General features: G+C 50.1%; 1 protein-coding gene across 1 annotated transcript in view; it reads left to right on the forward strand.

Moving 5' to 3' along the window:
- The window catches only part of PRKAR1B (protein kinase cAMP-dependent type I regulatory subunit beta), a 228,040-nt gene that overhangs the window by 29,051 nt on the left and 172,042 nt on the right, over nt 1-26,947 (forward strand). Inside the window, exons 3-4 of the mRNA XM_030213206.1 lie at nt 9,553-9,723; nt 12,424-12,515. Of these exons, the coding sequence (XP_030069066.1) occupies nt 9,553-9,723; nt 12,424-12,515 (263 nt within the window). The remainder of the gene's footprint in view (nt 1-9,552; nt 9,724-12,423; nt 12,516-26,947) is intronic.

The following is a 26,947-nucleotide window of genomic DNA, read 5'->3' on the forward strand; positions in this document are numbered from 1 at the left end:
TAGCCAAGCATTGGTGAACAAGTCAAGGGACAGTTAATGAGATTGTGGCTGCCACACTTGAGGAATGAGGACTTTCTTTTATTGCGTCTTCTGTTCTTACCCACTCAGTGGCGTACCGAGGGCGGGGCGGTCCACCCTGGGTGCATGTGGCAGGAGGGGTGCTGGGAGCAGCCGCGTGGCTGTCGGCTCCACTGGTTCCCTGCTCCCTCTGCCCGGAACAGGAAGTAACAGCAGAGGGAGCAGGGAACCAGCGCAGCCGACAGCCGCACAGCTGCTCCCAGCACCCCAGCAGGTAAGAAGAATGCACCAGAGGAGGGGACGGTGATGCGCCGGGGGGGGGGGGGGGAGGATGCTGATGCACCGGGAGGGGGGGACGCTGCATCCGGAGGACGGACAGACGACGCTGCACCTGGAGGGGGTGCAGCGGCGATCCGTTCCGGGCGGCAGCCAACCAAGGAACGCCACTGTACCCACTGTTCCCTCTAAGCTGAGTGGGAGGCCTCCAACTCTATTGCTGCTATAGGGGATGGTACATCAGTATTGTTTCAATCACTAGGGACAGGCAGGTTCTCTGGAATCCTGCAGAGCTTGTCTACCCCTCACAAGGGGCGTATCTGCGTGGGGCCTCATGGGCCTGGGCCCCCGCAGATTTTGCCCTGGACCCCCCTCCCGCCGCTAACCCTCCCCGCTGCCGTTGCTTACTTTTGCTGGCGGGGGACCCAACCCCCGCCAGCCGAGGTCCGCTTCCCACCTGCCGCTGCCTTAAAAACTACTTCTTCAGCCGGCGGGGGACCCCAAACCCCCGCCAGCCGCCCCGAGGTGTTTAAAGTTCATCTTCGGCCTCCATGGCCCTGCTGCTGTTGATAGGAGCTGTTGAATCCAGTTCGGAGTCTGACGTCGTTGTACGTTGTACGTGCTGCAACGTCAGACTCCGAAGTGTATTCAGCAGCTCCTATCAACAGCAGCACGGCCACGGAGGCCGAAGATGAACTTTAAACACCTCGGGGCGGCTGGCGGGGGTTTGGGGTCCCCCGCCGGCTGAAGAAGTAGTTTTTAAGGCAGCGGCAGGTGGAAGCGGACCTCGGCTGGCGGGGGTTGGGGCCCCCCGCCAGCAAAGGTAAGCAACGGCAGCGGGGGAGGGTTGGCGGCAGGGGGGTGGAGAGAGTCATGGTGGCGGTGGGGGCTCTGACAATGGCGGGGGGGGGGGGGTCGGGGGCGGGGGGGGGGGGGCTAAAATGTGCCCCCTCCCTCTGGCTCTGGCCCCCCCTACCGCCGGAGTCCAGATACGCCCCTGCCCCTCACTATTGAAAATGTGATAGTGAAACAGCACCATCAGTTGACAGGAGTGTAAGTGGAGGACTCTTGCTCAGCTTAGAGGGAACAGTATTCTTACCTGCTAGGAACACAAAAATTTTCACTGGGGCCCTTTTGCTAAACTGCGGTAAAGTGCCCTTGAAACCGCAAGACTTCCCCAATTTCTTGCATAGAGTGGCTCAAGTATGTGCGGAGCCTCGTGCAGAGGAAGACAAAAGGACTTTGAGGCAGCGAGGAAGAAAAGAAAAGCCCAAGTCCTACTGTTGAGGTAAACGTGGGGGGGAAGGGAGCGAGTCTGCATTTAAAAAAATCAGCTGGCGTTTTAACATGCTATTAATGCGTTAATTGCTCACCCCTAGTACAATCTCCTAGTGTATCAGCCAATCAAAGAGAAGTGTAGTCTTGCCAAATCTGATAGGAAATGAAAAGCAATGGATGAGCAAAAAAGGATCAGTATGTACCTGTGAAAGTGCAAGGAGTGAAATAAAAAATGTGACGAAAAGTACTGATACCGTGCTTGAAAAATGGTATCTGCACTTTTTGTCACTTTTTTTATTTCATTCCTTGCAAAACTGAGTTGACGACCCCACTCTTGCGGGCGCCTTGTACTTTTTGTTGTTTTCTGCTCTCTTGGCTGTGCTTCGGATTCCCTCTCCTTCAGTCATTTTAGAATTATAAACGTCTAAAATATGAATGGGTCCAAAAGGGCACATATTTTTTTTTTATTTGGATTTTGCTCATACCTTTTCAGAAGTAGCTCAAGGTGAGTTACATTCAGGTACACTGGATATTTGTTGTCTCAGGAGGGTTCACAATCTAAGTTTGTACCTGAGGCAATGGAGGGTTAAGTGTCTTCCCCAAGATCACAAGGAGCAGCAGCGGGATTTGAACTGGCCACCTCTGGATTGCAAGACCAGTGCTTTAACCACTAGGCCACTCCTGCACTCATGTCGAGCACCTGAACATTTATGGTATGAAACAGGTACACAAATGTTTATGTGCCAGATATTCAGCCAGTGTCAGTCAGCGTTTTGCTGACTGCCGTCAGTGTTAAACCCAGAAATTCTTCGTTCGATAAAGAGAAATTTAAATAAAACCCACAAATTCAATGCCGGGCCATGTCTGGGCAGTGGCATTGAATTTCTGGTTTTCCAGAGCTGGTAAGAAATGCGATATTCGGGATCTCTTTCTGGCCAGTTAAATCACTTTAAATATTGACCCCCATATGTTTATTTTCACCAAGGCTGTCACAGAGCCAGGGCCGCCAAGAGACAGAGCTAGACCTGGGGCAGGACTGCCACCACCTCTGCTCCCAGGCCCCCCCTACTCAGGACGCAGGCGCAGTTGCCACCCCTCCCCATTGCTCGCTCGTTTGGGTTGCTCCTCCATACGCATAGCCAGACTTGAAAGATTGGGGGGGGGGGGGGCGAAGTCGAAAGTGTTTGGGGGGGGGGGATATTTTGCCCCACCTCCCTGCCCCCCGCCGCAACTCCACATACCTTGGCTGGAGGGGGTTCCCAAGCCCTGCCAGCAGAATCCTTCCTCCAGCGCTGTTCTCCGCCGTATTGCCTGCCCTGCTCAGTGCTTCCCCTCACCTCGCGCAGGCTGGAGTGGGCTTCAACAGCAACTCCAGTAGTTGGAACGTAAGGGCAGGGCTGGGCAGACTTCTATGGTCTATATCCCAGAAACGCCAAAGGAAGACCGTGATCAAGTATTTTACATCACATTCATTGTTGATTTAATCATGAATTGCTAATGAGTATGACAGTTGGCAGACTGGATGGACCGTTCAGGTCTTTTTCTGCCATCACTTACTATGTTACTGTGTTACACGTGCATATCCTATCTTTGAAAAATTATGATTTTGATATTTATACACTATATATGTCTAAATGCAAGTTTATGCACATCTAAAACCTGAAGAGCACTTCTAAAATAAGCACCTTAACTGTAGCAACAAATCAAAGATAGGCATTAACTTATTTTAAAAAATTCAATATATGCATGCTGAATTGATTACTACTATTATTATTATTAACATTTCTATAGCGCTACCAGACGCACGCAGCACTACTACTTATACGGTCTGTGCCAGAGCCGGTGGTGGGAGGCGGGGCTGGTGGTTGGGAGGCGGGGATAGTGCTGGGCAGACTTATACGGTCTGTGCCAGAGCCGGTGGTTGGGAGGCGGGGCTGGTGGTTGGGAGGCGGAGATAGTGCTGGGCAGACTTATACCATCTGTGCCAGAGCCGGTGGTGGGAGACAGGGATAGTGCTGGGCAGACTTATACGGTCTGTGCCAGAGCCGGTGGTAGGAGGCGGGGATAGTGCTGGGCAGACTTATACGGTCTGTGCCAGAGCCGGTGGTTGGGAGGCGGGGCTGGTGGTTGGGAGGCGGAGATAGTGCTGGGCAGACTTATACCGTCTGTGCCAGAGCCGGTGGTGGGAGACAGGGATAGTGCTGGGCAGACTTATACGGTCTGTGCCAGAGCCGGTGGTAGGAGGCGGGGATAGTGCTGGGCAGACTTATACGGTCTGTGCCAGAGCCGGTGGTGGGAGGCGGGGCTGGTGGTTGGGAGGCGGGCATAGTGCTGGGCAGACTTATACGGTCTGTGCCAGAGCCGGTGGTGGGAGGCGGGGCTGGTGGTTGGGAGGCGGGGATAGTGCTGGGCAGACTTGTACGGTCTGTGCCCTGAAAATGACAGTTACAAATCAAGGTAAGATATATACAAAAAGTAGCACATATGAGTTTGTCTTGTTGGGCAGACTGGATGGACCGTGCAGGTCTTTTTCTGCCGTCATCTACTATGTTACTATGGGGCTCATTTGCAAAGCACTTAGCCTTCCAAAGTTCCATAGGCTAAGTGCTTTGAAAATATGCATGTTACTTATCACTTCTATAGCGCTACAAGGCATACGCAGCGCTGTACACCATACACAAAAGACAGTCCCTGCTCAAAGAGCTTACAATCTAAGTAAGACAGGTAAACAGACAGAACAATTAAGAGGTAAAGGAAATAAAGAGGTGGGGTACAGGGCAAGTAGTGATATTTTGTGCTTAGATAAGGGCCAGCTAGACTGAGAAAAAGCCCTGGACCCTGCAGGTTCCACCAGGTACCTTCTGAGCGAAAGGAAAAGTTTAACCGGAGGGATTTTTCCTTTGTGGGATTGGAAGAAGGATTTCCAGGCCCTTGTCAATGATCTGTGCCCTTCTGCCGGAGAATGAGATGGCTTGTTGTCATGGCGACAGGAGACTGGTGAGGTGTTTACTTGGGAAGTGAGTTCCTGCACCGACCCGGACTCTGATGTCTGTCTGGCAACTGGTCTTGCGAGACCCTTTTCCCTTTCCAATATTTGCTCTCTCCTTGAAGGGGATTCTGTTAAGATTACAAAAGATGTTTTGTTAACGAGCTTCACCTCAGGATCTGTGCGTGGGCCTGGTAATGGCAGTTATGCCTGGACTCCAAACAGCTGTACAGAGCACGTCAGCAGACTGTTTGTCAGATAGGCGGTTTGAACAGCATTGATTTTTAAATGCTTCACCACCTAGTAAATCTTCTGGGTCGCTTCTTTGCCTTTTTGCGTAGACCATTTTTAAGACATGTTAGTGTGCTCTTTTTAATCCTAATTCCTTGTAAAATGATGGATTGGGTTGTTTTGGAAAATATAGATAAGAAAAGAGATTATTATTTATTAATGCATACCGTTGAAGTTTTGTTTGAATATCTTTATTATGATTATCATCCAAAACCACAGCTGCTGTTGAAGTTTTGAATAGGAAATGTGTCTTTTTGTTTTGGTAGCTTGCTTATTAGACTTCCTATCCTGCCCATCAATAGCATGTCTGGGCTGCTTACACTCTAATCATGGGGTTGGGGAAGTGTATAGATAACGGTATCAGTGTGGGTAGGGAGATAGAACTACAATATCTGATGGGACAGTGAGGGTGGGGGACTGCAATGGAGATTCGCCATATATATATAGGGTTACCATATTTGCCGTGATAAAAAAGAGGACACCCATCACCCTCCCGTCACATCCCCCACCACACCTCTGCACCTTAGTGTCACCTTGCCCCCCCCAAAGATTCCCTCCCTCTCCCCTCATGTATGTCCCCTCCCCAGTCTTTTTTCCAGCCTCCCTTCACTCACCTTTTTTATAGCTCATTCAATCCACACCCCTCCCTTCCCTCCCGTCCTGTACTTTATCGTGCCTGGTGGTCTGGCGGTCTCTTCAGGGCAGGAAAGAGCCCCCTCTTTTCTGCCCAGCACTTTCGCAGACCTCTCGCTCCTAGCACTGCTTCAAAATGGCTGCCAAGAGTTTAAGTGGTGATCTCATGAGATTGCAAGGCTGTCGTGTGAACTCTCGGCAGCCATTATAAAAAGGTGCCACGAGCGAGAGGTCTGTGGCAGTGCTGGGGAGAAAAGAGGGGACTCTTTCCTGCCCCAAAGAAGCTACTAGACAATAAGGTACAAAAGGGGAGGGCAGGACAGGACACCCTGAGGCCCGCTGGCCCGCAAATCCAACCTGCTCGCAAACCCGGACAAACAGGCAGGCTGGCAAAACCCGCCTGGACGTCCTGCGGTGCCCTCAAAAAGAGGACATGTCCGGGTAAAACCCTAGCCATATGGATCTGATTGAATGGGTGAAGAAGAACAGATTTCATGGAGGGGGCCACTCTGAAGCCATTTTAGAAAATGCCAGCAAGTTTAATAGAGAGCCTATTGATACACTGCACACTCGAGATTTGGAGAGGAAAGGGAGCTGGGAAACAGGTTGATAGCAGCAGGGTTGAGGAGTGGAAGGAGATCTCTGAAGGAAGGCTCAGAGAAACTGGGAGATATATAATGAAATCTCTGCTTACGTCAGATGCTTCCTGATACTCCAGTTTAATCAGATCCTTGCTATGATTCATTTAACTCTGCCTAATGGCAAACACCTAGATTACTGGTGAGTTTTGGATCCTATTTTTCTTGTCTGGAAGCAGTGGAGTAGTTATGGGGGCCACAGTGACCTGGGCCCCCTGGTTTGGCTGGCAGGGGTCCCTAAGCCCTGCCAGCTGAAGCATTTGTCCCACGCTGGTCTCGCCACATTGCCTACACTGCTCTCTTCTCAGTGACACCATGCATGCTTGTTTTAGTGAAACAGCGTGACTGAGAACAGAGCAGGGCTTGCAATGTGAGACCAGCGCGGGACAAATGCTTCAGCCAAGGTACCATCACGCGTGGGGGGGGTGGGGGGGCAGCAGCAAGGAGGTGGGCCAAAATATGCCCCCCCTTGAGGTCTGGCTATGGCCCTATCTGGAAGAGTAACCTAATGGTTAGAGCACTAGCTGAGAACCAGAGAAGCTCAATTCAAATCCCACTGTGTCTTGGAAAAATGGTCTAACGTTTGGCAATTAAAATTCAATGCGAAGAAATGCAAAGTGATGCACTTAGGGAGTAGAAATCCAAGGGAGGCGTATGTGTTAGGTGGGGAGAGCCTGATAGACACGGACGGGGAGATGGATCTTGGGGTGATAGTATCTGAGGACCTGAAGGCGATGAAACAGTGCGACAAGGCGGTGGCCGTAGCGAGAAGGTTGCTAGGCTGTATAGAGAGAGGTGTGACCAGCAGAAGAAAGGAGGTTTTAATGCCCCTGTATAAGACGTTGGTGAGGCCCCACCTGGAGTATTGTGTTCAGTTTTGGAGGCCGTACCTTGCGAAGGATGTTAAAAAAATGGAAGTGGTGCAAAGAAAAGCTACGAGGATGGTATGGGAGTTGCGTTCCAAGATGTAGGAAGAGAGACTTGCTGACCTGAACATGTATACTCTGGAGGAAAGGAGGAACAGGGGTGATATGATACAGACGTTCAAATATTTGAAAGGTATTAATCCGCAAACGAATCTTTTCCGGAGATGGGAAGGCGGTAGAACGAGAGGACATGAAATGAGATTGAAGGGGGGCAGACTCAGGAAAGATGTCAGGAAGTATTTCTTCACGGAGAGGGTGGTGAACGCTTGGAATGCCCTCCCGCGGGAGGTGGTGGAGATGAAAACGGTAACGGAATTCAAACATGCGTGGGATAGGCATAAAGGAATCCTGTGCAGAAGGAATGGATCCACAGAAGCTTAACTGAAATTGGGTGGCAGGGGGAAGAGGGGTTGGTGGTTGAGAGGCTAGGATGGGGGAGGGCAGACTTATACGGGGTCTGTGCCGGAGCCAGTGATGGGAGGCGGGACTGGTGGTTGGGAGGCGGGAAATACTGCTGGACAGACTTATACGGTCTGTGCCCTGAAAAAGACAGGTACAAATCAAGGTAAGGTATACACATATGAGTTTATCGTGGGCAGACTAGATGGACCGTGCAGGTCTTTTTCTGCTGTCATCTACTATGTTACTATGTTACTATGATCTTGGGCAAGTGACTCAACTCTTCATTGCCTCAGGTACATTCTTAAGGGGACAGTTCTATGAGTGGTGCCACAGTGCCTCTAGAAGTGTGAATGGCAGGTGTAAACAGATGTGCCTGAGTGCAACAGCAACATATATTTATGTCATTTATGTATTAGGATTGATTTACCGCCGTTTTGAAGGAATTCAGTCAAGGCGGTGTACAATAAGAATAAACCAAACATGAGCAATAGACAATTACAGCAGGGAAAATATTTGCAAGGCACGTTTAGTCCGACCATTCAATAGCAGAAACATCAAACGGTCTTTCTAAAGACCATCCCGTTTTTCTACACAATTTTTTGATTTTTTTTTTTGCCTTTTGAAATGTTCGTTTTGTACTTCTGTACAGACTCCTGATATGGAGTCCTATATATGGAATCTGGGGATATGTGTGTAAGTTGGAGGCAAATGCAACTGCATGTCCCCTTCACATTTGCATCCTCCTTGCAGCTATCCGCTAAGTCTCTTACTGCCCAGATTCTATATAGCGCGCCTAGAAATATGAGCCGAAATCCAGGCGTATTCTATAGCAATGCACATAACTTAATTGGCTTAACAAGCTAATCAGCATTGATAACATCAGCAAAGACAACAAGCAATAGCGAGCATTAATTGGCAATAATTGGAATTTATGCGCACAACTTGCTAAGCGTATTCTGTAATGAACTGTGCCTGCATTCTAATACACGCAGTTCAAAAGGGCTGTGGCTATGGCTGGGGAAATAGGCGTTCCAAGATTTACACACGTAGTTATAGAATATGGTCCAGTGCGCATAAATCCAGTGCGCCAACTCCAGGCTCCGCCCTTTCTGCATCGCCTCACCCCATGCTTGGAATAAACTCCCTGAGCCCATACGCCAGGCCGCCTCCCTGCCCATCTTCAAATCCTTGCTCAAAGCCCACCTCTTCGATGTCACCTTCGGTACCTAACCACTACACCTCTATTCAGGAAATCTTGACTGCCCCAACTTGACATTTCGTCCTTTAGATTGTAAGCTCCTTCGAGCAGGGACTGGCCTTCTTTGTTAAACTGTACAGCGCTGCGTAACCCTAGTAGCGCTCTAGAAATGTTAAGTAGTAGTAGTAGTACAGGGATCTACGCCATGTTTTCATGGGTGTAAGTGGAGGCATGTAGTTTTAGGCGCTGGGATATCAATTAAGAGTATTCTGTATACCGCGCCTAAATCTAGGCACTGCTTATAGAATACGCTTAGGTAGAAATGTTTACCGTGCAGATTTTTTAGCCTCCTTATATAGAATCTGGCCCTTAACGAGCTCTGTTACAGAATAATGCAGAGTGCACCAGGGGCGTAGCCAGACTTCGGCGGGAGGGGGGTCCAAAGCCCGAGGTAAGGGGGCACATTTTAGCCCCCCCCCGCCATTGCCGACCCCCCCGCCACCGCCACCAACTTTGACCCCCCCCCCCCTGCCGACGACCCTCTCGACCCCCCTCTCGCCGCCAACCCTCCCTCGCTTCCACCGTCACCTACCTTTGCTGGCGGGGGACCCCAACCCCCGCCAGCCGAGGCCCTCTTCATCCTTCGTTCTGTTTCTGAGTGCAGGACGTCAGACTCAGAAACAGAACGAAGGAAGAAGAGGACCTCGATGGAACAATGGAAGAGCAACAGACATTGATAGGATTACATAATAATAGCGTTCAAAGTTATCACTGAATAAGACATGAGCCAAAAGCAAATTAATATATTGTTGGTATATCTGGATTTTTGTACATTGCAGTGCTTGTTTAGGGTTCTGTTTCTCTCTTTACACATATGTTTACATGCTTGCACGTATTCCTCTACAGGAAGAATGCAAACAGCTATTAGCACGACAGAAATCCAATTCTCAGTCAGATTCTCATGATGAAGAAGTTTCTCCTCCACCTCCTAATCCAGTGGTGAAGGCTCGTCGCAGAAGAGGCGGTGTTAGCGCCGAGGTTTACACTGAGGAAGATGCCGTCTCTTACGTTAGAAAGGTAACCATTGAAATCTTTCTTGGCTTTGTCTTCATTATGCTTCAATCAGGGGCGTAGCCAGACTTCGGCGGGAGGGGGGTCCAGAGCCCGAGGTGAGGGGGCACATTTTGCCCCCCCTCGCCGCCGCCACCACCAACTTTGACCCCCCCCCCCCCCCGGTGCCAACCCTTTCGATCTCCGCTTCCCGCTGCCACCAACCCTCCCCTGCCGTTGCCGTCACCGTCGGGTACTTTTGCTGGCGGGGGACCCCAACCCCTGCTAGCCGAAGTCCTCTTCTTTTGGGGCGGCCTTGTTGCTGGCTGATGTGTAAGGCTTCGTTCTGTTTCTGTGAGTCTGACGTCCTGCATGTGTAACGTGCAGGATGTCAGACTCACAGAACCAACATGCAGGATGTCAGACTCACAGAACCAGAACGAAGCCTTGCACATCAGCCAGCAGCGCGGCCGCGCCAGAAGAAGAGGACCTCGGGGGTTGGCGGTGGGAGGGGGGGTCGAGAGGGTCGTCGGCAGGGGGATGTAGGGCCAAATCTACAGAGGCCCAGGCCCACGTGGCCCTCGTAGCTACGCCGCTGGCTTCAATATCTAGGAAGATTGTGCAGGCAAAACATTTCCATTTTGTTTAGTTTCTTGTGTCTTTTACATGATTTTTCATTTTGTTCCACCCCTTTTTTTTTGTTGTTTTAAAAGTGCATTTCTTTCAAAAAAGTGTACCTTTTTTGCTGAAATATTGAGCCAGCTTGCTCCAGAAAGGTGCCCAAGGATGTGCTATTTGGTAACCTATTGACAACACACAAAAAATCTGAAATGTCAGGTTTTTATCCAGTGGTTTCAGGCTAAAAACAAGGGACCTGATATTAAAAAAAGCTGAGCTCCTAAATCTAGATTTCTAGTTATGATTCTAAATGTGTGTCCTATTTTCAACAAAACTTAGGAGCCTGACAGGCTTATTTTCGAATGAGAAGGGCGCCCATCTTTTGATACAAATCGGGAGATGGGCGTCCTTCTCCCAGGGTTGCCCAAATCGGCATAATTGAAAGCCGATTTTGGGTGTTCTCAACTGCTTTCCGTCGCGGGGATGACCAAAGTTCACGGGGACGTGTCAGAAGCGTAGCGAAGGCAGGACTGGGGTGTGCCTAACACATGGGTGTCTTCCAACGATAATGGAAAAAAGAAGGGCGTCCATGACGAGCACTTGGGCGACTTTACTTGGTCCATTTTGTTTATGACCAAGCCTCAAAAAGGTGCCCGAACTGACCAGATGACCACCGGAGGGATTCAGGGATGACCTCCCCTTACTCCCCCAGTGGTCACCAACCCCCTCCCACCCTAAAAAATATTTTTTGCCAGCCTCTATGCCAGCCTCAAATGTCATACCCAGCTCCAAGACAGCAGTATGCAGGTCCCTGGAGCAGTTTTAGTGGGTGCAGTGCACTTCAGGCAGACGGACCCAGGCCCACCCCCTCCCTACCTATTACACTTGTGGTGGTAAATGTGAGCCCTTCAAAACCCACCAGAAACCCACTGTACCCACATGTAGATGCCCCCCTTCACCCCTTAGGGCTATGGTAGTTGTGTACAGTTGTGGGGAGTGGGTTTTGGGAGGCTCAGTACACAAGGTAAGGGAGCTATGCACCTGGGAGCAATTTGTGAAGTCCACTGCAATGCCCCCTAGGGTGCCCGGTTGGTGTCCTGGCATGTGAGGGGGACCAGTGCACTACGAATGCTGGCTCCTCCCATGACCAAATGGATTGGATTTGGTCGTTTTTGAGATGGGCATCCTCGGTTTCCATTATGGCCGAAAATCGGGGACGACCATCTCTAAGGATGACCATCTCTAAGGTTGACCTAAATTTTGCAATTTGGGCGTCCCTGACCGTATTATCGAAACGAAAGATGGACACCCATCTTGTTTCAATAATACGGGTTTCCCCGCCCTTTCGCCGGGACATCCTGTGAGGATGTCCTCAGGAAAACTTGGGCTCCCCTTTCGATTATGCCCCTCTTAGGGGTCCTTTCACTAAGCTGCAATATAAAGTGGCCTTTGGCAGTGTAGGTGCATGTTTTGAGCATGCACCCGGCCAGTTTTTACTGCGTCAGCAAAAAAGGGCTTTTTTTTTAATGGGATGGGAAAAGGGCATACGATAAAACTGAAACCAGTGCGTGTCTAAAATCAGCCTGAGCCCTTAACACCACCCATTGATCTAGTGGTAAGGGCTCATGCGCTACACACGCGGTGACCGGTCGGCGCACGCCAACTGCCGATTACCACCGGAAACGGTGCGCATGGGAGGAAATAATCAATCATCTAGGCTTTATGGGCATGCACCAAATCTAAAATTACCGCCAGGGGGTCTTTGTGCCGAAACATGGCTGTGTCGGTTCGTCTTTCAGCTTGTTTATAATAAAGGCTTCTTGATATCCTCTTTGGAATCACCTTACTATTTTGTTTACTGTCTAACGTTGTGCAACGTTTACTGAATTCCTCCCTTAGCCTTTGGGGAAGTCTTGCTTCATTATTGAGAAGCACGGTAATCTGTGTGCTGGAGTATTTGAAAAACTAGCATAAATCGTTTAATTGAAATCTGCTTGAAAAGAAAAACAACACACACACCAGAAAGCAGTAGAAACCAGTTAGAACCTGTAGCACATAATGATTTTGACTCTGATGCTTGAACTACAGTAAGGTTTTCTTGTCCCAAAGGTTATCCCAAAAGACTATAAAACAATGACTGCTTTGGCCAAAGCAATCTCAAAGAATGTTCTCTTTGCCCATCTGGATGACAATGAAAGAAGGTATGTACTTATATTCTACCTATGCATGTTACGGAATTGGAGACCACATTGCATCGAGGCAGGGTGTTCTAAACCTGCCCTGATGACCCCAGGGGCGTATCTGCGTGGGGCCTCAGGGGCCTGGGCCCCCGCAGATTTTGCCCTGGACCCCCCTACCGCCATCAACTCTCCCCCGCTGCCGTTCTTACTTTTGCTGGCGGGGGACCCCAACCCCCGCCAGCCGAGGTGTGCTTCCACCTGCCGCTGCCGTAAAAACATCTTCTTCAGCCGGCGGGGGACCCCAAACCCCCGCCAGCCGCCCCGCGGTGTTGAAATTCATCTTCGGCCTCCGTGGCCGTGCTGCTGTGATAGGCGCTGTTGAAATCCACTTCGGAGTCTGACGTCGTTGTACGTTGTACGTGCTGCGACGTCAGACTCCAAAGTGGATTTCAACAGCGCCTATCACAGCAGCACGGCCACGGAGGCCGAAGATGAATTTCAAACACCGCGGGGCGGCTGGCGGGGGTTTGGGGTCCCCCGCCGGCTGAAGAAGATGTTTTTACGGCAGCGGCAGGTGGAAGCACACCTCGGCTGGCGGGGGTTGGGGTCCCCCGCCAGCAAAAGTAAGAACGGCAGTGGGGGAGGGTTGGCGGCGGGAGGGGGGTGGAGAGAGTCACATTGGTGGCGGTGGGGGCTCGGCGGTGGGGGGGGGGCGGCGGCGGCGGCGGCGGGGGGGGGGGGGGCTAAAATGTGCCCCCTCCCTCTGGCTCTGGCCCCCCCTACCGCCGGAGTCCAGATACGCCCCTGGATGACCCCACAGGCAAGCTGGGTTTTCAGGAAATCCACATGACTATGCATTGACACAAATTTGCATATATTGGGTCTCCAATGCGTCTAGATATATCTTATGCACATTCACCCCTTAATTCTATAAAAGGCGCTTTGAGATGTACTTGCATCTTAATTGACTAATTAGCCAACTAGTGCCAATAATTGGCTTTTTAACGAACTATTAGTGGCACTAATTGGAATCAGTTAAAATGTACGCGCATAAATTTAGGTGTGTGATCCACACCTAAATTTTACATGCATTCTCAAAAAGGGGGTGTGGAAGTGGGAGGGTGATTTATTTATTTATTGCATTTGTATCCCACATTTCCCCACCTTTTTGCGGGTTCAGTGTGGCTTACAATATGAGTTAAATGTTAGAAATACAATTTGTTACAGATTGGTTATGGATTACATTGTGCAGAGTTATGCGAAACAATTGAGGTGTCGTTAGGGAATGTAACAATGGAACTTTTGAAACTTTGGAAGGAAACACTGGGAGCTTGGAGGGCGATAAAAAGGCATGAGGACATATGGTATATATCTTTCTGTGAGTAAAGGTATGAGAGATGTGATATTACGGGAATGAGAATTCAGAGGTGAATGTATGATGCATTAGTGAATATTAAGTGCGGCCTTTATGTGTTTTGTTTCTTTCTGTAAATTTTTTCGGAAAGATGGGTCTTCAATAATCTGCGGAAGGAGGCTTGCTCGTTGATTGTTCTTAAGTTGCGCGGCAGTGTATTCCAAAACTGCGTGCTCATGTGAGAAAAGGTTGACGCGTGTAGCGCTTTGTATTTCACGCCCTTTCAATTGGGGAAATGGAGGTTTGGTTCAGATCGTGGGTGTGGTTTTTGGTTACACGTGCAGTTATAGAATAAGGGGGTTCTGCGCCTAAATTTAGGTGCAGGCATTTGCACGCACCTAAATTTAAGGACGACCCCCCCTCAGGACGCACCTAAATTTAAGCACGACCCTCCCCCCCCCCAGGACTTAACCAGTATTCTATAAACCGTGCCTAACTTTAGGCACGGCTTATAGAATAGCACTCGGCAGAGGGTTTTTTTGGTGCCATTTATACAATCTACCCCTCAGTGTGAGTGTCTTTTAAACCTGACTGCCTTAGGGCTCATCAGGACAGGTTTGAGAAGTCCTGTCTTAAGAGCAGCATCCTAGTAGCAGATGCTGATCATTTGTTGTTTTATCTGACTCCACTTCCTCATGGTACAGGGTTGTTTGTTTGCTTCATTTGACTTTACAGTAGACTTTTGTATTGAGAAGAGTGACCAGGATCGACTTTAATGACTAAAGTCAAAACTACCGTGTTTCTACTACTACTACTACTACTATTTAGCATTTCTATAGCGCTACAAGGCATACGCAGCGCTGCACAAACATAGAAGAAAGACAGTCCCTGCTCAAAGAGCTTACAATCTAATAGACAAAAAATAAATAAAGTAAGCAAATCAAATCAATTAATGTGAACGGGAAGGAAGAGAGGAGGGTAGGTGGAGGCGAGTGGTTACAAGTGGTTACGAGACAAAAGCAATGTTAAAGAGGTGGGCTTTCAGTCTAGATTTAAAGGTGGCCAAGGATGGGGCAAGACGTAGGGGCTCAGGAAGTTTATTCCAGGCGTAGGGTGCAGCGAGACAGAAGGCGCGAAGTCTGGAGTTGGCAGTAGTGGAGAAGGGAACAGATAAGAAGGATTTATCCATGGAGCGGAGTGCACGGGAAGGGGTGTAGGGAAGGACGAGTGTGGAGAGATACTGGGGAGCAGCAGAGTGAGTACATTTATAGGTTAGTAGAAGAAGTTTGAACAGGATGCGAAAACGGATAGGGAGCCAGTGAAGGGTCTTGAGGAGAGGGGTAGTATGAGTAAAGCGACCCTGGCGGAAGATGAGACGGGCAGCAGAGTTTTGAACTGACTGGAGAGGGGAGAGGTGACTAAGTGGGAGGCCAGCAAGAAGCAGATTGCAGTAGTCTAGACGAGAGGTGACAAGGGTGTGGATGAGGGTTTTGGTAGAGTGCTCGGAAAGAAAGGGGCGGATTTTACGGATGTTGTAAAGAAAGAAACGACAGGTCTTGGCGGTCTGCTGGATATGAGCAGAGAAGGAGAGAGAAGAGTCAAAGATGACCCCAAGGTTTCGAGCTGAGGAGACAGGGAGAATGAGAGAGCCATCAACAGAAATAGAAAACGGGGGGAGCGGGGAGGTGGGTTTGGGGGGGAAAATGAGAAGCTCGGTTTTGGTCATATTTAATTTCAGGTGGCGTTGAGACATCCAGGCAGCAATGTCAGACAAGCACGCTGAAACTTTGGTTTGGATGCAAGGTGAGATATCAGGGGTAGAAAGGTAGATTTGGGAATCATCAGCATAGAGATGGTAGGAAAAGCCACTGTCTTATATTCATTTTTGCGCCCAAAAAGGCGCTAGGTCTTATTTTCAGGGGATGTCTTAGTATTTCGGGGAAACACGGTTGGCCCGCCCACCTTCCCTCCGTCGCTCCTGCAACTACCGGTAACCCCCCACCCGAGGTCGCCTCCCCCACCCGAGATGGCGCTCCCACCCAAAGTCGCCGGACCCCACCCCCCTCTGTCGCTCCGAAACTAACCTGAACTTAAGCCTCCTTTCACTTTCCTTCCAGTTCGCAGGAGCAGCAGGGCAGGCCTCTCCTTCCTTCCATGCCCCACCCTCGCCTGACGTTACGTTACGTCAGGCGAGGGCGGGACACGGAAGGAAGGAGTGGCCTGCCCTCCTGCTGCTGCTGCTTGCTGCGAACTGGAAGGAAAGTGAAATGAGACAAGTTCAGGTTAATTTCGGAGCGACGGAGGGGGGTGGGGTCCGGCGACTTCGGGTGGGGGCGCCATCTACGGTGGGGGGGCGACCTCGGGTGGGGGGTTAGTTTCGAAGCGACGGGGGTGGCCATCTCGGGTGGGGGGGGGGGGCGACTCTACTTACCGGTTAAAGAAAAACTTTGCTAGGCCTTACTTTCGGGGGAGGCCTTATATTTTCCAAGGACACCAAAAACCTCGGTAGGTCTTATTTTATGGGGATGCCCTATTTTCAGGGAAACACGGTGTGTCCCCTTCATTTTATAACTTGACACTACATTTATGTGCCAAACGTGTGTGTACGTTCTACCCTACTAGCAGTAGCGTAGCCAGGACTTTTCTGCATTTCCCTCCCTTCTCCCTCTTGCCGCATCTCTCCCTTCCCTTTCCATCTCGGCCCCACAAAGATCTGTCAAGTCCGTCCCTCCCCCCACTCTTCTCCCCCACTGTACCTTAAAATCACCTCCAGTCATCACCCAGGCAGTGCCAGCAGTAGTGGCACTCACAGGCTGCCTGCGGCCTGCACTGGAGCTTTCTCTCTGTACCATCCCGCCCTTCAGAAAACAGGAAGTTGCACCAGAAGGGGGCGGGATGGTTCAGAGAGAAATCCCCGTGCAGGCCGCAGGCAGCCTATGAGTGCCGCTGCCTGGGCAAAGACTGGAAGTGATTTTAAGTCACTGGGGTGGGGAAGGGGAGCGAGGGGAGAAAGGGAGAGAATTGCAGATCTTTGTGGGGCCAGGAAGGGAAGGGAGAGATGTGGAGGGAAGGACCTTCAGGGGGTGGATAGGCAACACAGGCACCTTGATTGGATACGCCACTGCCTACTAGTTCTGCATGTGACTGTTACAGTTATGCACATAAATGCTAGTTGGGTGATAAGAGGTACAGTGATACCTCGGTTTTCGTCGATAATCCGAAACCAACGAAAACCGAGGCACTCCAAAATACATACCAAAAACTCGATCGTGATCCTGGCCTTCTTCTTCGACGGGCTGCTGGCTCTGGAAACTTTGTTTGGTCCCATGATGGAGAAAAAACGCCACACTGAGCAGGAGAACGCGTGGCCGCCCTTTGTTTTCACAAAATTAGCAGTGAGGTCACGTGGGCACGTCGATGAAATCCGAGACAAATTTTTAGTGGAAAAAATCAGTGAAAACCGAAACCAACGATAACCGAAGTCAACGAAAACTGATGTATTACTGTATTCTAGAACTTTAGTGGGTCCCAGAAAACAACAAGGCAGACGATCTGCAAAATCCAATGTGGAAAACAAACATACGGTATCTTCAATAAAGGTTTTTAGATATTATATCGATCTGCTGGTTTGTTTTCCTCCTTCTAGAACTTTAGTGCACAGCGTGCTAACCCCGGATTCTGTATATGGCAACTAAAGTCATGCAACTTAATTGTTTAACAAGCCAATCAGTGCTGATAATTGGCCACTAACAAGTAATTATCGGCACTAATTCTAAGCATATTCTGTAAAGTAGTACGTGCAAATTCTAATCTGCAGATCTCAAAATGGGGCACGGGCATGGGAGGGCCATGGACAGAGCATGGGCGTTCCTAAAAATTGCACTCACTGTTATAGAATATGCCCGATCTGCACCTTAGTTAGGTGTAGGCATTTACATCAGGTTTTAGTTAGTGTAAAAATGGTCATGCCTAAATTTTAGTCCCAGCAATGTGTGCTACGCGTATTCCAGAACTTAAGGTGAGGTTTTTAGAATAGCGCTAAGCGTGTTTTTTTCGGTGTGTTTAGGCGCAATGTATAGAATCTATTCCTTAGGGCTTAAGTGTAAGGGAGCGTGCAGCGGGGGAGGCGCACATGGGCGTGTACAGGTTTTACACACATAACTTACAGAACACTGTAAAGCAGTGGCATAGCTACGTGGGGCCACAGGGGCCTGGGCCCCTGTAGATTTGGCCCTGGACCCCCCTGCCGATGACCCTCTCAACCCCCCTTTCCGCCGCCAACCCTCCCCCGCCGCCATTGCCTACCTTTGCGGGCGGGGGACGTTGTACGTGCAGGACGTCAGACTCACAGAAACAGAACGAAGCCTTCCGCCGGAAGAAGAGGACCTCAGCTGGCGGGGGTTGGGGTCCCCCGCCATCAAAGGTAGGCGACGGCAGTGGTGGCGGCGGGAGAGGGTTGGCAGCGGGAAGGGGGGTCAAGAGGGTCGTCAGTGGGGGGGGGGGGGGTCAAAGTTGGTGGTGGCAGGGGGGAGGGTCGGCGGCGCCGGGGGGGGGGGCAAATATGTGCTCTCTCACCTTGGGCTTTGGACCCCCCTCCCGCCGAAGTCTGGCTACGCCCCTGCTGTAAAGTAATTGTATTGCCCTCCTTTAGCATTAAAGTGCGATAAAGCTGATTTGAATTTTATCCTGCAAAATCTAATGTGCTTCAATCATTTGAAGACAAGATCTGTGATACCTCAAAAGTGTGGGTATTAAAACATCATCCTGCTGAGTACTTAAAACATTTTCATTGTGAATTTTTTTTTTTTTGTTACATTTGTACCCTGCGCTTTCCCACTCATGGCAGGCTCAATGTAGCTTACATGGGGCAATGGAGGGTTAAGTGACTTGCCCAGAGTCACAAGGAGCTGCCTGTGCCTGAAGTGGGAATCGAACTCAGTTCCCCAGGACCAAAGTCCACCACCCTAACCACTAGGCCACTCCTCCACTGTTGCTACTATTTGAGATTCTACATGGAATGTTGCTACTATTGGAGATTCTACATGGAATGTTGCTATTCATTCCACTAGCAACATTCCATGTAGAAGTCGGCCCTTGCAGATCACCAATGTGGCCGCGCAGACTTCTGCTTCTGTGAGTCTGACGTCCTGCACGTACGTGCAGGACGTCAGACTCACAGAAACAGAAGCCTGCGCAGCCTTCTACATGGAATGTTGCTAGTGGAATAGCAACATTCCATGTAGAATCTCCAATAGTAGCAACATTCCATGTAGAATCTCCAATAGTATCTATTTTATTTTTGTTACATTTGTACCCTGCGCTTTCCCACTCATGGCAGGCTCAATGCGGCTTACATGGGGCAATGGAGGGTTAAGTGACTTGCCCAGAGTCACAAGGAGCTGCCTGTGCCTGAAGTGGGAATCAAACTCAGTTCCTCAGGACCAAAGTCCACCACCCTAACCACTAAGCCACTCCTCCACTCCAAAATTTTGCCATAAAGACTTCTGCAGATCTATAAAATGATATTTTCACTTCTCTGGCCATTGTGGAATTCAGTCATAACTGAGAAAGTATTAAGGAAATGCATCCTGAGCAAATGGAAAAAGCCTCTTTCTGGCAATTAGAGAGAACATTTGTTTAGTCAGTATCTTGAATCCAAGGGAAGCTAACATATTAAAGTAAAATCAGATGATAAACTGTGGGAACAGCTGATTTCAAGATGTCATTGTTGCTGGTGTGAACTCATGACAGTGCTTTATAATAGCTGTATTTATTGAACACTGGCTGCAACCCAGCAGAAGTAATGCAGCTGTGATCAAATCATGATCCCTAACCTTTATGAGAGATGCAGTTGGGGTTTGCCAGTATTGCGTACAGTAGCTCCTGTAGTATCTCATTGCTTTAAGAACAACTGCCTTGCTGGAAAAACTCCAGGGAATATATATGTTATCAAGATTTGCCAAAGTAAAGTAGTGTGTTTTTTTTCATCAGGTGTTTGGAAAAGGGATGGGGGTTGATTGGGATGGTGGGGACTGGATAATAGGGTGGACAAAAGGAACATTTTAAATATTTAATTTTATGTAATTATTAGGATTTATGTACCGCCATTTTGAAGAAATTCACCCCACGCGTTAGGGTTTTCAGTGAAGCAGGTTATCAAGTTTTGCTAAAGTAAATATATTTTAATATATTAAGTTCTTATGACATCTCCTCTCTTCTTCCTTGAAATATGGTAACTGCTACTACTACTACTACTATTTAGCATTTCTATGGCGCTACAAGGCATACGCAGCGCTGCACAAACATAGAAGAAAGACAGTCCCTGCTCAAAGAGCTTACAATCTAATAGGAAGAAGTGATTATAAAAAAAATACTTTTCTTTCTAGATTAGTTTTAATCAGTGTAATTCAATGTAGGGGGAAAAGGTATATGTGATGGTATTTGGTTAGTGAACAGGATACACACAGCATAAGCTTCTGAGTCAGGGTTGGGTTCCTCCAGTCGTTAAGAGCAGCAGTTGAATCTGCTTTTCAAGCTGTCCCAATGTGCCTCACATATATTTACCTACATTTGGTCAGTTAATTTGCTTATGTTTGATTATCCTGAAAACCAGTCCAGTTTGCATCTGTTGAGTACTGGGGTTGCTAACTAACCTATGCCAAAGATATTGTTTCTATTTGGGTTTGATGAAGAAAATCTTAATGTGTGTGAAACTTTGGATGCCAGTGTGTATCCCTGTCACAGGTCAGAAAGGTACCCAACATTACCAGGAAAATGCACATATCAGATCCAGCCCCGAATCTGCCCCTCTGGTTCTTTACAGGAGCAGGGCCTACACAGAACTGAGCAAGTTTCTCAGGAACAGCTTCCCATATTCAGTGGAACTGAAAACTCTAGTTTGCAGACTAAAAGCCAGGTGCACTTAGGCTTCTGAAGAGCTGCAGAAACCCGGAGAACGCTATTACTACATTTGCCTGCTTAATTCTTTGAATTCATGTTTTTGCTGCGGACAAGAAGCTGAATTTATAGTCTGGTTTATGTTCTTGCTGATTTTTCTGCTTAAGAAGCTGAGGGTTAGATTTACTAAGCTGTGTTAATGCATTGATGTTCATCCCTTTAACATGCAGTATTGTTATTTAGCCTAGACCTCTTTATTGCCAGTAAGGCCTATTTACTAATAGCTCACATTAAATAGCATTTAAAAAAAATGCAATAATATGCATTAATGCATTAACACAGGCAGGGTGGCCCAAGGCAAGATGCTGCCTGAGGCGGAGCTAAGATGGTGCTGCCCCCTTCCTTCCTCCACCCTGTTTGCAGTGGCGTACCAAGGGGGGGCGGTGGGTGCGGTCCGCCCCGAGTGCACGCCGCTGGGGGGGGGGTGCCTTGTGCCGGTCAGCGTCGTTCGTTTCCACGCTCCCTCTGCCCCGGAACAGGAACCTGTTCCGGGGCAGAGGGAGCATGGAAACGAACGACGCTGACCGGTGCGCGGCACCCATCCCCCCCCCCCCCAGCGGCGTGCACCGGGGGGGGGTTCTTTCGCTGGGGTGGAGGGGTGTCCTTTTGCCGGGGGGGGGGGTTGCTCTACACCGGGAGGGGCGCTGCACCCGGGGGGAGGGGCGCATCGGCGATCCGCCCGGGTGTCAGCCCCTCTAGGAACGCCACTGCCTGTTTGTGGCGTTTACTTTGTTGTTTCAACATGTTCCAAAAGCCAGCGGCGGCAACGGTACCCGCCTCTTCCCTTTACTGCGGCTGCCTGAGCCTCTGACTAAACAAGAAGTTATATGAGAGATGTGGCTGCAGTAAAGGGATGAGGCGGGGAAGGGCAGTGTATGGGAATCGCTTCCACCGCCAGCTTTTGGAACGTGATGAAGCAACAGATAAACGGTGCGAAAGGGGTGGAGGAAGGAAGGCGGAGATGCTGCTCCCCGAAGAGTGCCACCTGAGGCCCCCTTCTCAGATGGGCTAATGGTCGGGCCACCCCTGAACACAGGATAGTATATTTAGCCTTGGGTTTGTGAAGGCCTACAAGCCGTAGTACACTTGAGCTGTTTCCTGACATGGCTGTGTTTGGCTTTTCTTGCTCCCAAAATCTTCTATGTCGTTTCCCCCCTACCCCCCCCCCCCCACCACACACCCCACTCCCAAAAGGCTTTATCTGTAAAGCTTCCGTCTGAGCCATCTGCTTATTGCAGCAGTTGTTTGACTCAGGCTCTGGACCAGTGGTGCTCTTGTTTGACTTACATTCCTGAAAATTCAGCTGCTGTGTTTTTAACAACGTTCTTGTTCTTGTTGTGCTTCTAGTTCAGATGGGGTCAGTTTTTATGGAAAAAGCTACTGAGCAGATAAGATAACTGGCTAATTATAGCTGCCTATCTTAAGGAGACTTTTCAGGCAAACAATAACCAGCTGCATTTTAAACTAAAATTCACCTAAATCAGCTGTTTGTGTGATGAGGGTTGCCACTTCCGGCACAGGCAGCTCCTTGTGACTCTGGGCAAGTCACTTAACCCTCCATTGCCCCATGTAACCCGCATTGAGCCTGCCATGAGTGGGAAAGCGCAGGGTACAAATGTAACAAAAATAAAATAGATACTATTGGAGAATCTACATGGAATGTTGCTACTATTGGGAGATTCTACATGGAATGTTGCTACTATTGGGAGATTCTACATGGAATGTTGCTACTATTGGAGATTCTACATGGAATGTTGCTATTCCACTAGCAACAATCCATGTAGAAGGCTGCGCAGGCTTCTGTTTCTGTGAGTCTGACGTCCTGCACGTGCAGGACGTCAGACTCACAGAAGCAGAAGCCTGCGTGGCCACATTGGTGATCTGCAAGGGCTGACTTCTACATGGAATGTTGCTAGTGGAATAGCAACATTCCATGTAGAATCTCAAATAGTAGCAACAGTGGAGGAGTGGCCTAGTGGTTAGGGTTAGGGTGGTGGACTTTGGTCCTGGGGAACTGAGTTCAATTCCCACTTCAGGCACAGGCAGCTCCTTGTGACTCTGGGCATATAATGCACTCTACACTGGTCTGACTACAAAGGGTCTGTACCAGCTCCAATTGATTCAGAATGCTGCAGCAAGACTAAAACAAAATGTTGTAAGTGACATGACCACATCACACCATTTTTGCAAAAACTTCACTGGCTACCAGTACAATGCAGGGCTAAATTTAATTGAAGAACAGGATTTCCCACTGCACACCTCCGTGGTCACTAAGGTCCTCCCAAAGAGTATCCCTCTCCAAAGGGCATCCCACCACCGGCTCTGGCACAGACCGTATAAGTCTGCCCAAGACTATCCCCGCCTCCCAACCACCAGCCCCGCCTCCCACCACCAGCTCTGGCACAGACCGTATAACTCTGCCCAGCACTATCCCCACCTCCCAACTACCAGCCCCGCCTCCCACCACCGGCTCTGTCACAGACTGTATAAGTCTGCCCAGCACCATCCCTGCCTCCCGCCACCGGCTCTGCCACCCAATCTCGGCTAAGCTCCTTAGGATCCATTCCTTCTGAACAGGATTCCTTTATGTTTATCCCACGCATGTTTGAATTCCGTTACTGTCTTCGTTTCCACCACCTCCCGTGGGAGGGCATTCCAAGCATCCACTACTCTCTCCATGAAAAAATACTTCCTGACATTTTTCTTGAGTCTGCTATCTATTGAAATGTTTTATCGCATATTGTGTTGACATTGTAATGTAGCATTCTATGCCATACTTTATATTGTAATTTGAATGTTTTTGTTGCTGTAATTGTCTGTTGCTTATGTTTGACTTATTCTTGCTGTGCACAACCTTGAGTGAATTCTTTCAAAATGGTGCTAAATAAATCATCCTAAATAATAATTCTCACCTCCAACGTTCGAATGTGCCTGGGACCGTGCCTCCCTCGGAGGTGGTCTGCTAGGCAGCCACACACTGACGTCAGTGACAGCTGATACCAAAGCAAGGGGAGGAGTACCTAGTCCTCCCCCTGCCTGGGAATCAGCTGTCATTGCGCCGCTCCCTGCCGCTTCGGAGCAAGTGGCAGGGAGCGGGGCAACACAGACCCCACCCTCTCTCCCACCGAGTTCCACACTCCGCCCTCCCTCCGATTACAACCCCCCTCCCCCCCTGTGTTACGGCCCACTTGACCCCCCTTCCGCGACACTGTCGACCCCCCTTCTCGGCGAAAACCGTCCCCCGCCGCTGTCCCGTCCTGTGCTGGCCTTCGCGGCGTTGCTTCAATGATTTTGTGTTCAAGTTCCTCTACGTGTGTCTGACATCAGATGCATGCAGAGGAACTTGAACCGAAGAGCATTGAAGCAGCAACACCGCGAAGGCCAGCACATTACTTCGGCTGACGGGGGTTGGGGTCCCCTGTCAGCACAGGTACTGGACGGCGGCGGGGGACAGTTTTCGCCGAGAAGGGGGATCGACAGGGTCGCGGAAGGGGGGGTGAAAATGGAGGGAGGGCAGAGTCTGGAACAGCGAGGGAGGGTGGGGGATGGCCTTGCTAGCGCCTGTTTCCTTCCCTTTTGAAACGGGCATTTTTTACTAGTAATCTACTATAATAAAAAGCAACCTCAACGTTCTGAGGACACTGACGTCACTGAAGTCAGTCAGTCTCCCAGAACGGTTTGTGGATTCATGGTGGTGAAGCCACCCCACTGACCCGTGCCCCGCCCTCGCGTCAAACGTCATGACGTCGAGGGCAGGAAAAAAAATCACCTAAACAAACGGTTGACCCCCCCCTAAAGCTGCAGCTCAACACAAGGACCTCCAGCACCCCCCCGCAACAACCCCTTCCTGAGTCACCCACCTTTGCGTTGCTTTGCCGGCGGGGGACCCAAAACCCCGCCAGCACAAGCCCTGTCTGCTCACTATGGCGTCATCTTCGGCGTTCCTAGCCTGTGGAGGCAGGGCTTCTGTGCGTCTGACGTCCTGCACGTGTATGACGTCAGACGCACAGAACTCCGCCCTGCACAGCTACCAACGCCGACGATGACGCCGTACTCAGCACACAGGACTTGTGGTGGCGGGGTTCCGGGTCCCCCGCCGCCAAACCAACGCGAAGGTGGGTGTGATGGGCACGGTGGGTCGGATGGCTGCGGCCGGATGCATCGCCGTGGGTGGGATGGTGCCGGGAGGGGGAGCATCGCACCTCACAGGCAACTGCTCAATGAGGAAAACCTTGCTAGCGCCCGTTTCATTTGGGTCAGAAACGGACCTTTTTTTACTAGTAAATAAATATATATTAATGGAAATTGTATCAGTAAATCATGTTATTACTAAGCTTCAAAAACTGTAAACACCGTTCCCCCTCTCCCCTCTGCCACAAAACTAAACAAACCCCCCCAGACCTCTTTCAGACCCAAACAACAGTTTAGCTCTTGGTTTACAAGCTGATTACTATAGATTCTGACCTGGACTGTATTACATCTTATGAGGTTACAGCTGGTCTCTCGCCGCCCTGGGGGTGGGGGTGGGGGAAGTTACGTTTTCTGAGATTTCAGCTCAGAAAGATGGGCCTTTTATAAACTAGACGTGAGTGTAACTCAATAGATCTGATTCACTTCTCAAACAGTTGTAAAACAAGACGTATCGTGAATCAATTAACACACTGGTAAACCGCTTCCAAAATTTTGTTTGTCAAATTGAGCTTGCTGGCTTTACATGCCTTAGGATTGCGACTCTTCAGGGTGAGGCAGTGAGGACTCTTGAAGAAGCCTGAGCGAAACGGGTCCGTTGGGACCTCACTCCGCAAAAGAGTAGCACCAGAGCAGCTTACATAAACCAGCACTATTAACATAGCTCAGATAAGTGGCTTTTTTCTAATTGATGTATCACCGACAATCATTGTTATTGAGCAAGATTTTCACGAGAGGTTTTTCAGCCTGTGATTACTTTTACATCGTGAAGCTCTAAGAGTGTTTTTTTTTTCCCGTACACAATAAAAGTCCGGTCGATGTACCGAGTAGAGCGTGAGAAAAACATAAAGGAATCCTGTTCAGAAGGAATGTATCCTTGGGAGCTTAGCCAAGTTTAGATGGCGGAGCCGGTGGTGGGAGGCGAGGCTAGTGGTTGGGAGGCGGGGATAGTGCTGGGCAGACTTATACGGTCTGTGCCAGAGCTGGTGGTGGGAGGCGGGACTGGTAGTTGGGAGGTGGGGATAGTGCTGGGCAGACTTTTACGGTCTGTGCCAGAGCTGGTGGTGGGAGGCGGGCTGGTGGTTGGGAGGTGGGGATAGTGCTGGGCAGACTTATAAGGTCTGTGCCAGAGCCGGTGGTGAGAGGCGGGGCTGGTGGTTGGGAGGCGGAGATAGTGCTGGGCAGACTTATACGGTCTGTGCCAGAGCTGGTGGTGGGAGGTGGGACTGGTAGTTGGGAGGCGGGGATAGTGCTGGGCAGACTTATACGGTCTGTGTCAGAGCTGGTGGTGGGAGGCGGGGCTGGTGGTTGGGAGGCAGGGATAGTGCTGGGCAGACTTATACGGTCTGTGCCAGAGCTGGTGGTGGGAGGTGGGACTGGTAGTTGGGAGGCAGGGATAGTGCTGGGCAGACTTATACGGTCTGTGCCAGAGCTGGTGGTGGGAGGCGGGGCTAGTGGTTGGGAGGCGGGGATAGTGCTGGGCAGACTTATACAGTCTTGCCAGAGCTGGTGGTGGGAGGCGCGGGGCTGGTTGGGAGGCAGGGATAGTGCTGGGCAGACTTATACAGTCTGTGCCAGAGCTGGTGGTGGGAGGCGGGACTGGTAGTTGGGAGGTGGGGATAGTGCTGGGCAGACTTTTACGGTCTGTGCCAGAGCCGGTGGTGGGAGGCGGGGCTGGTTGGGAGGCAGGGATAGTGCTGGGCAGACTTATACAGTCTGTGCCAGAGCTGGTGGTGGGAGGCGGGACTGGTAGTTGGGAGGTGGGGATAGTGCTGGGCAGACTTTTACGGTCTGTGCCAGAGCCGGTGGTGGGAGGCGGGGCTGGTGGTTGGGAGGCGGAGATAGTGCTGGGCAGACTTATACGGTCTGTACCAGAGCTGGTGGTGGGAGGTGGGACTGGTAGTTGGGAGGCGGGGATAGTGCTGGGCAGACTTATACGGTCTGTGCCCTAAAG

This window comes from Microcaecilia unicolor, chromosome 8 (assembly GCF_901765095.1).
Source record: "Microcaecilia unicolor chromosome 8, aMicUni1.1, whole genome shotgun sequence".
In the NCBI taxonomy this organism is placed as follows: Eukaryota; Metazoa; Chordata; class Amphibia; order Gymnophiona; family Siphonopidae; genus Microcaecilia; species Microcaecilia unicolor.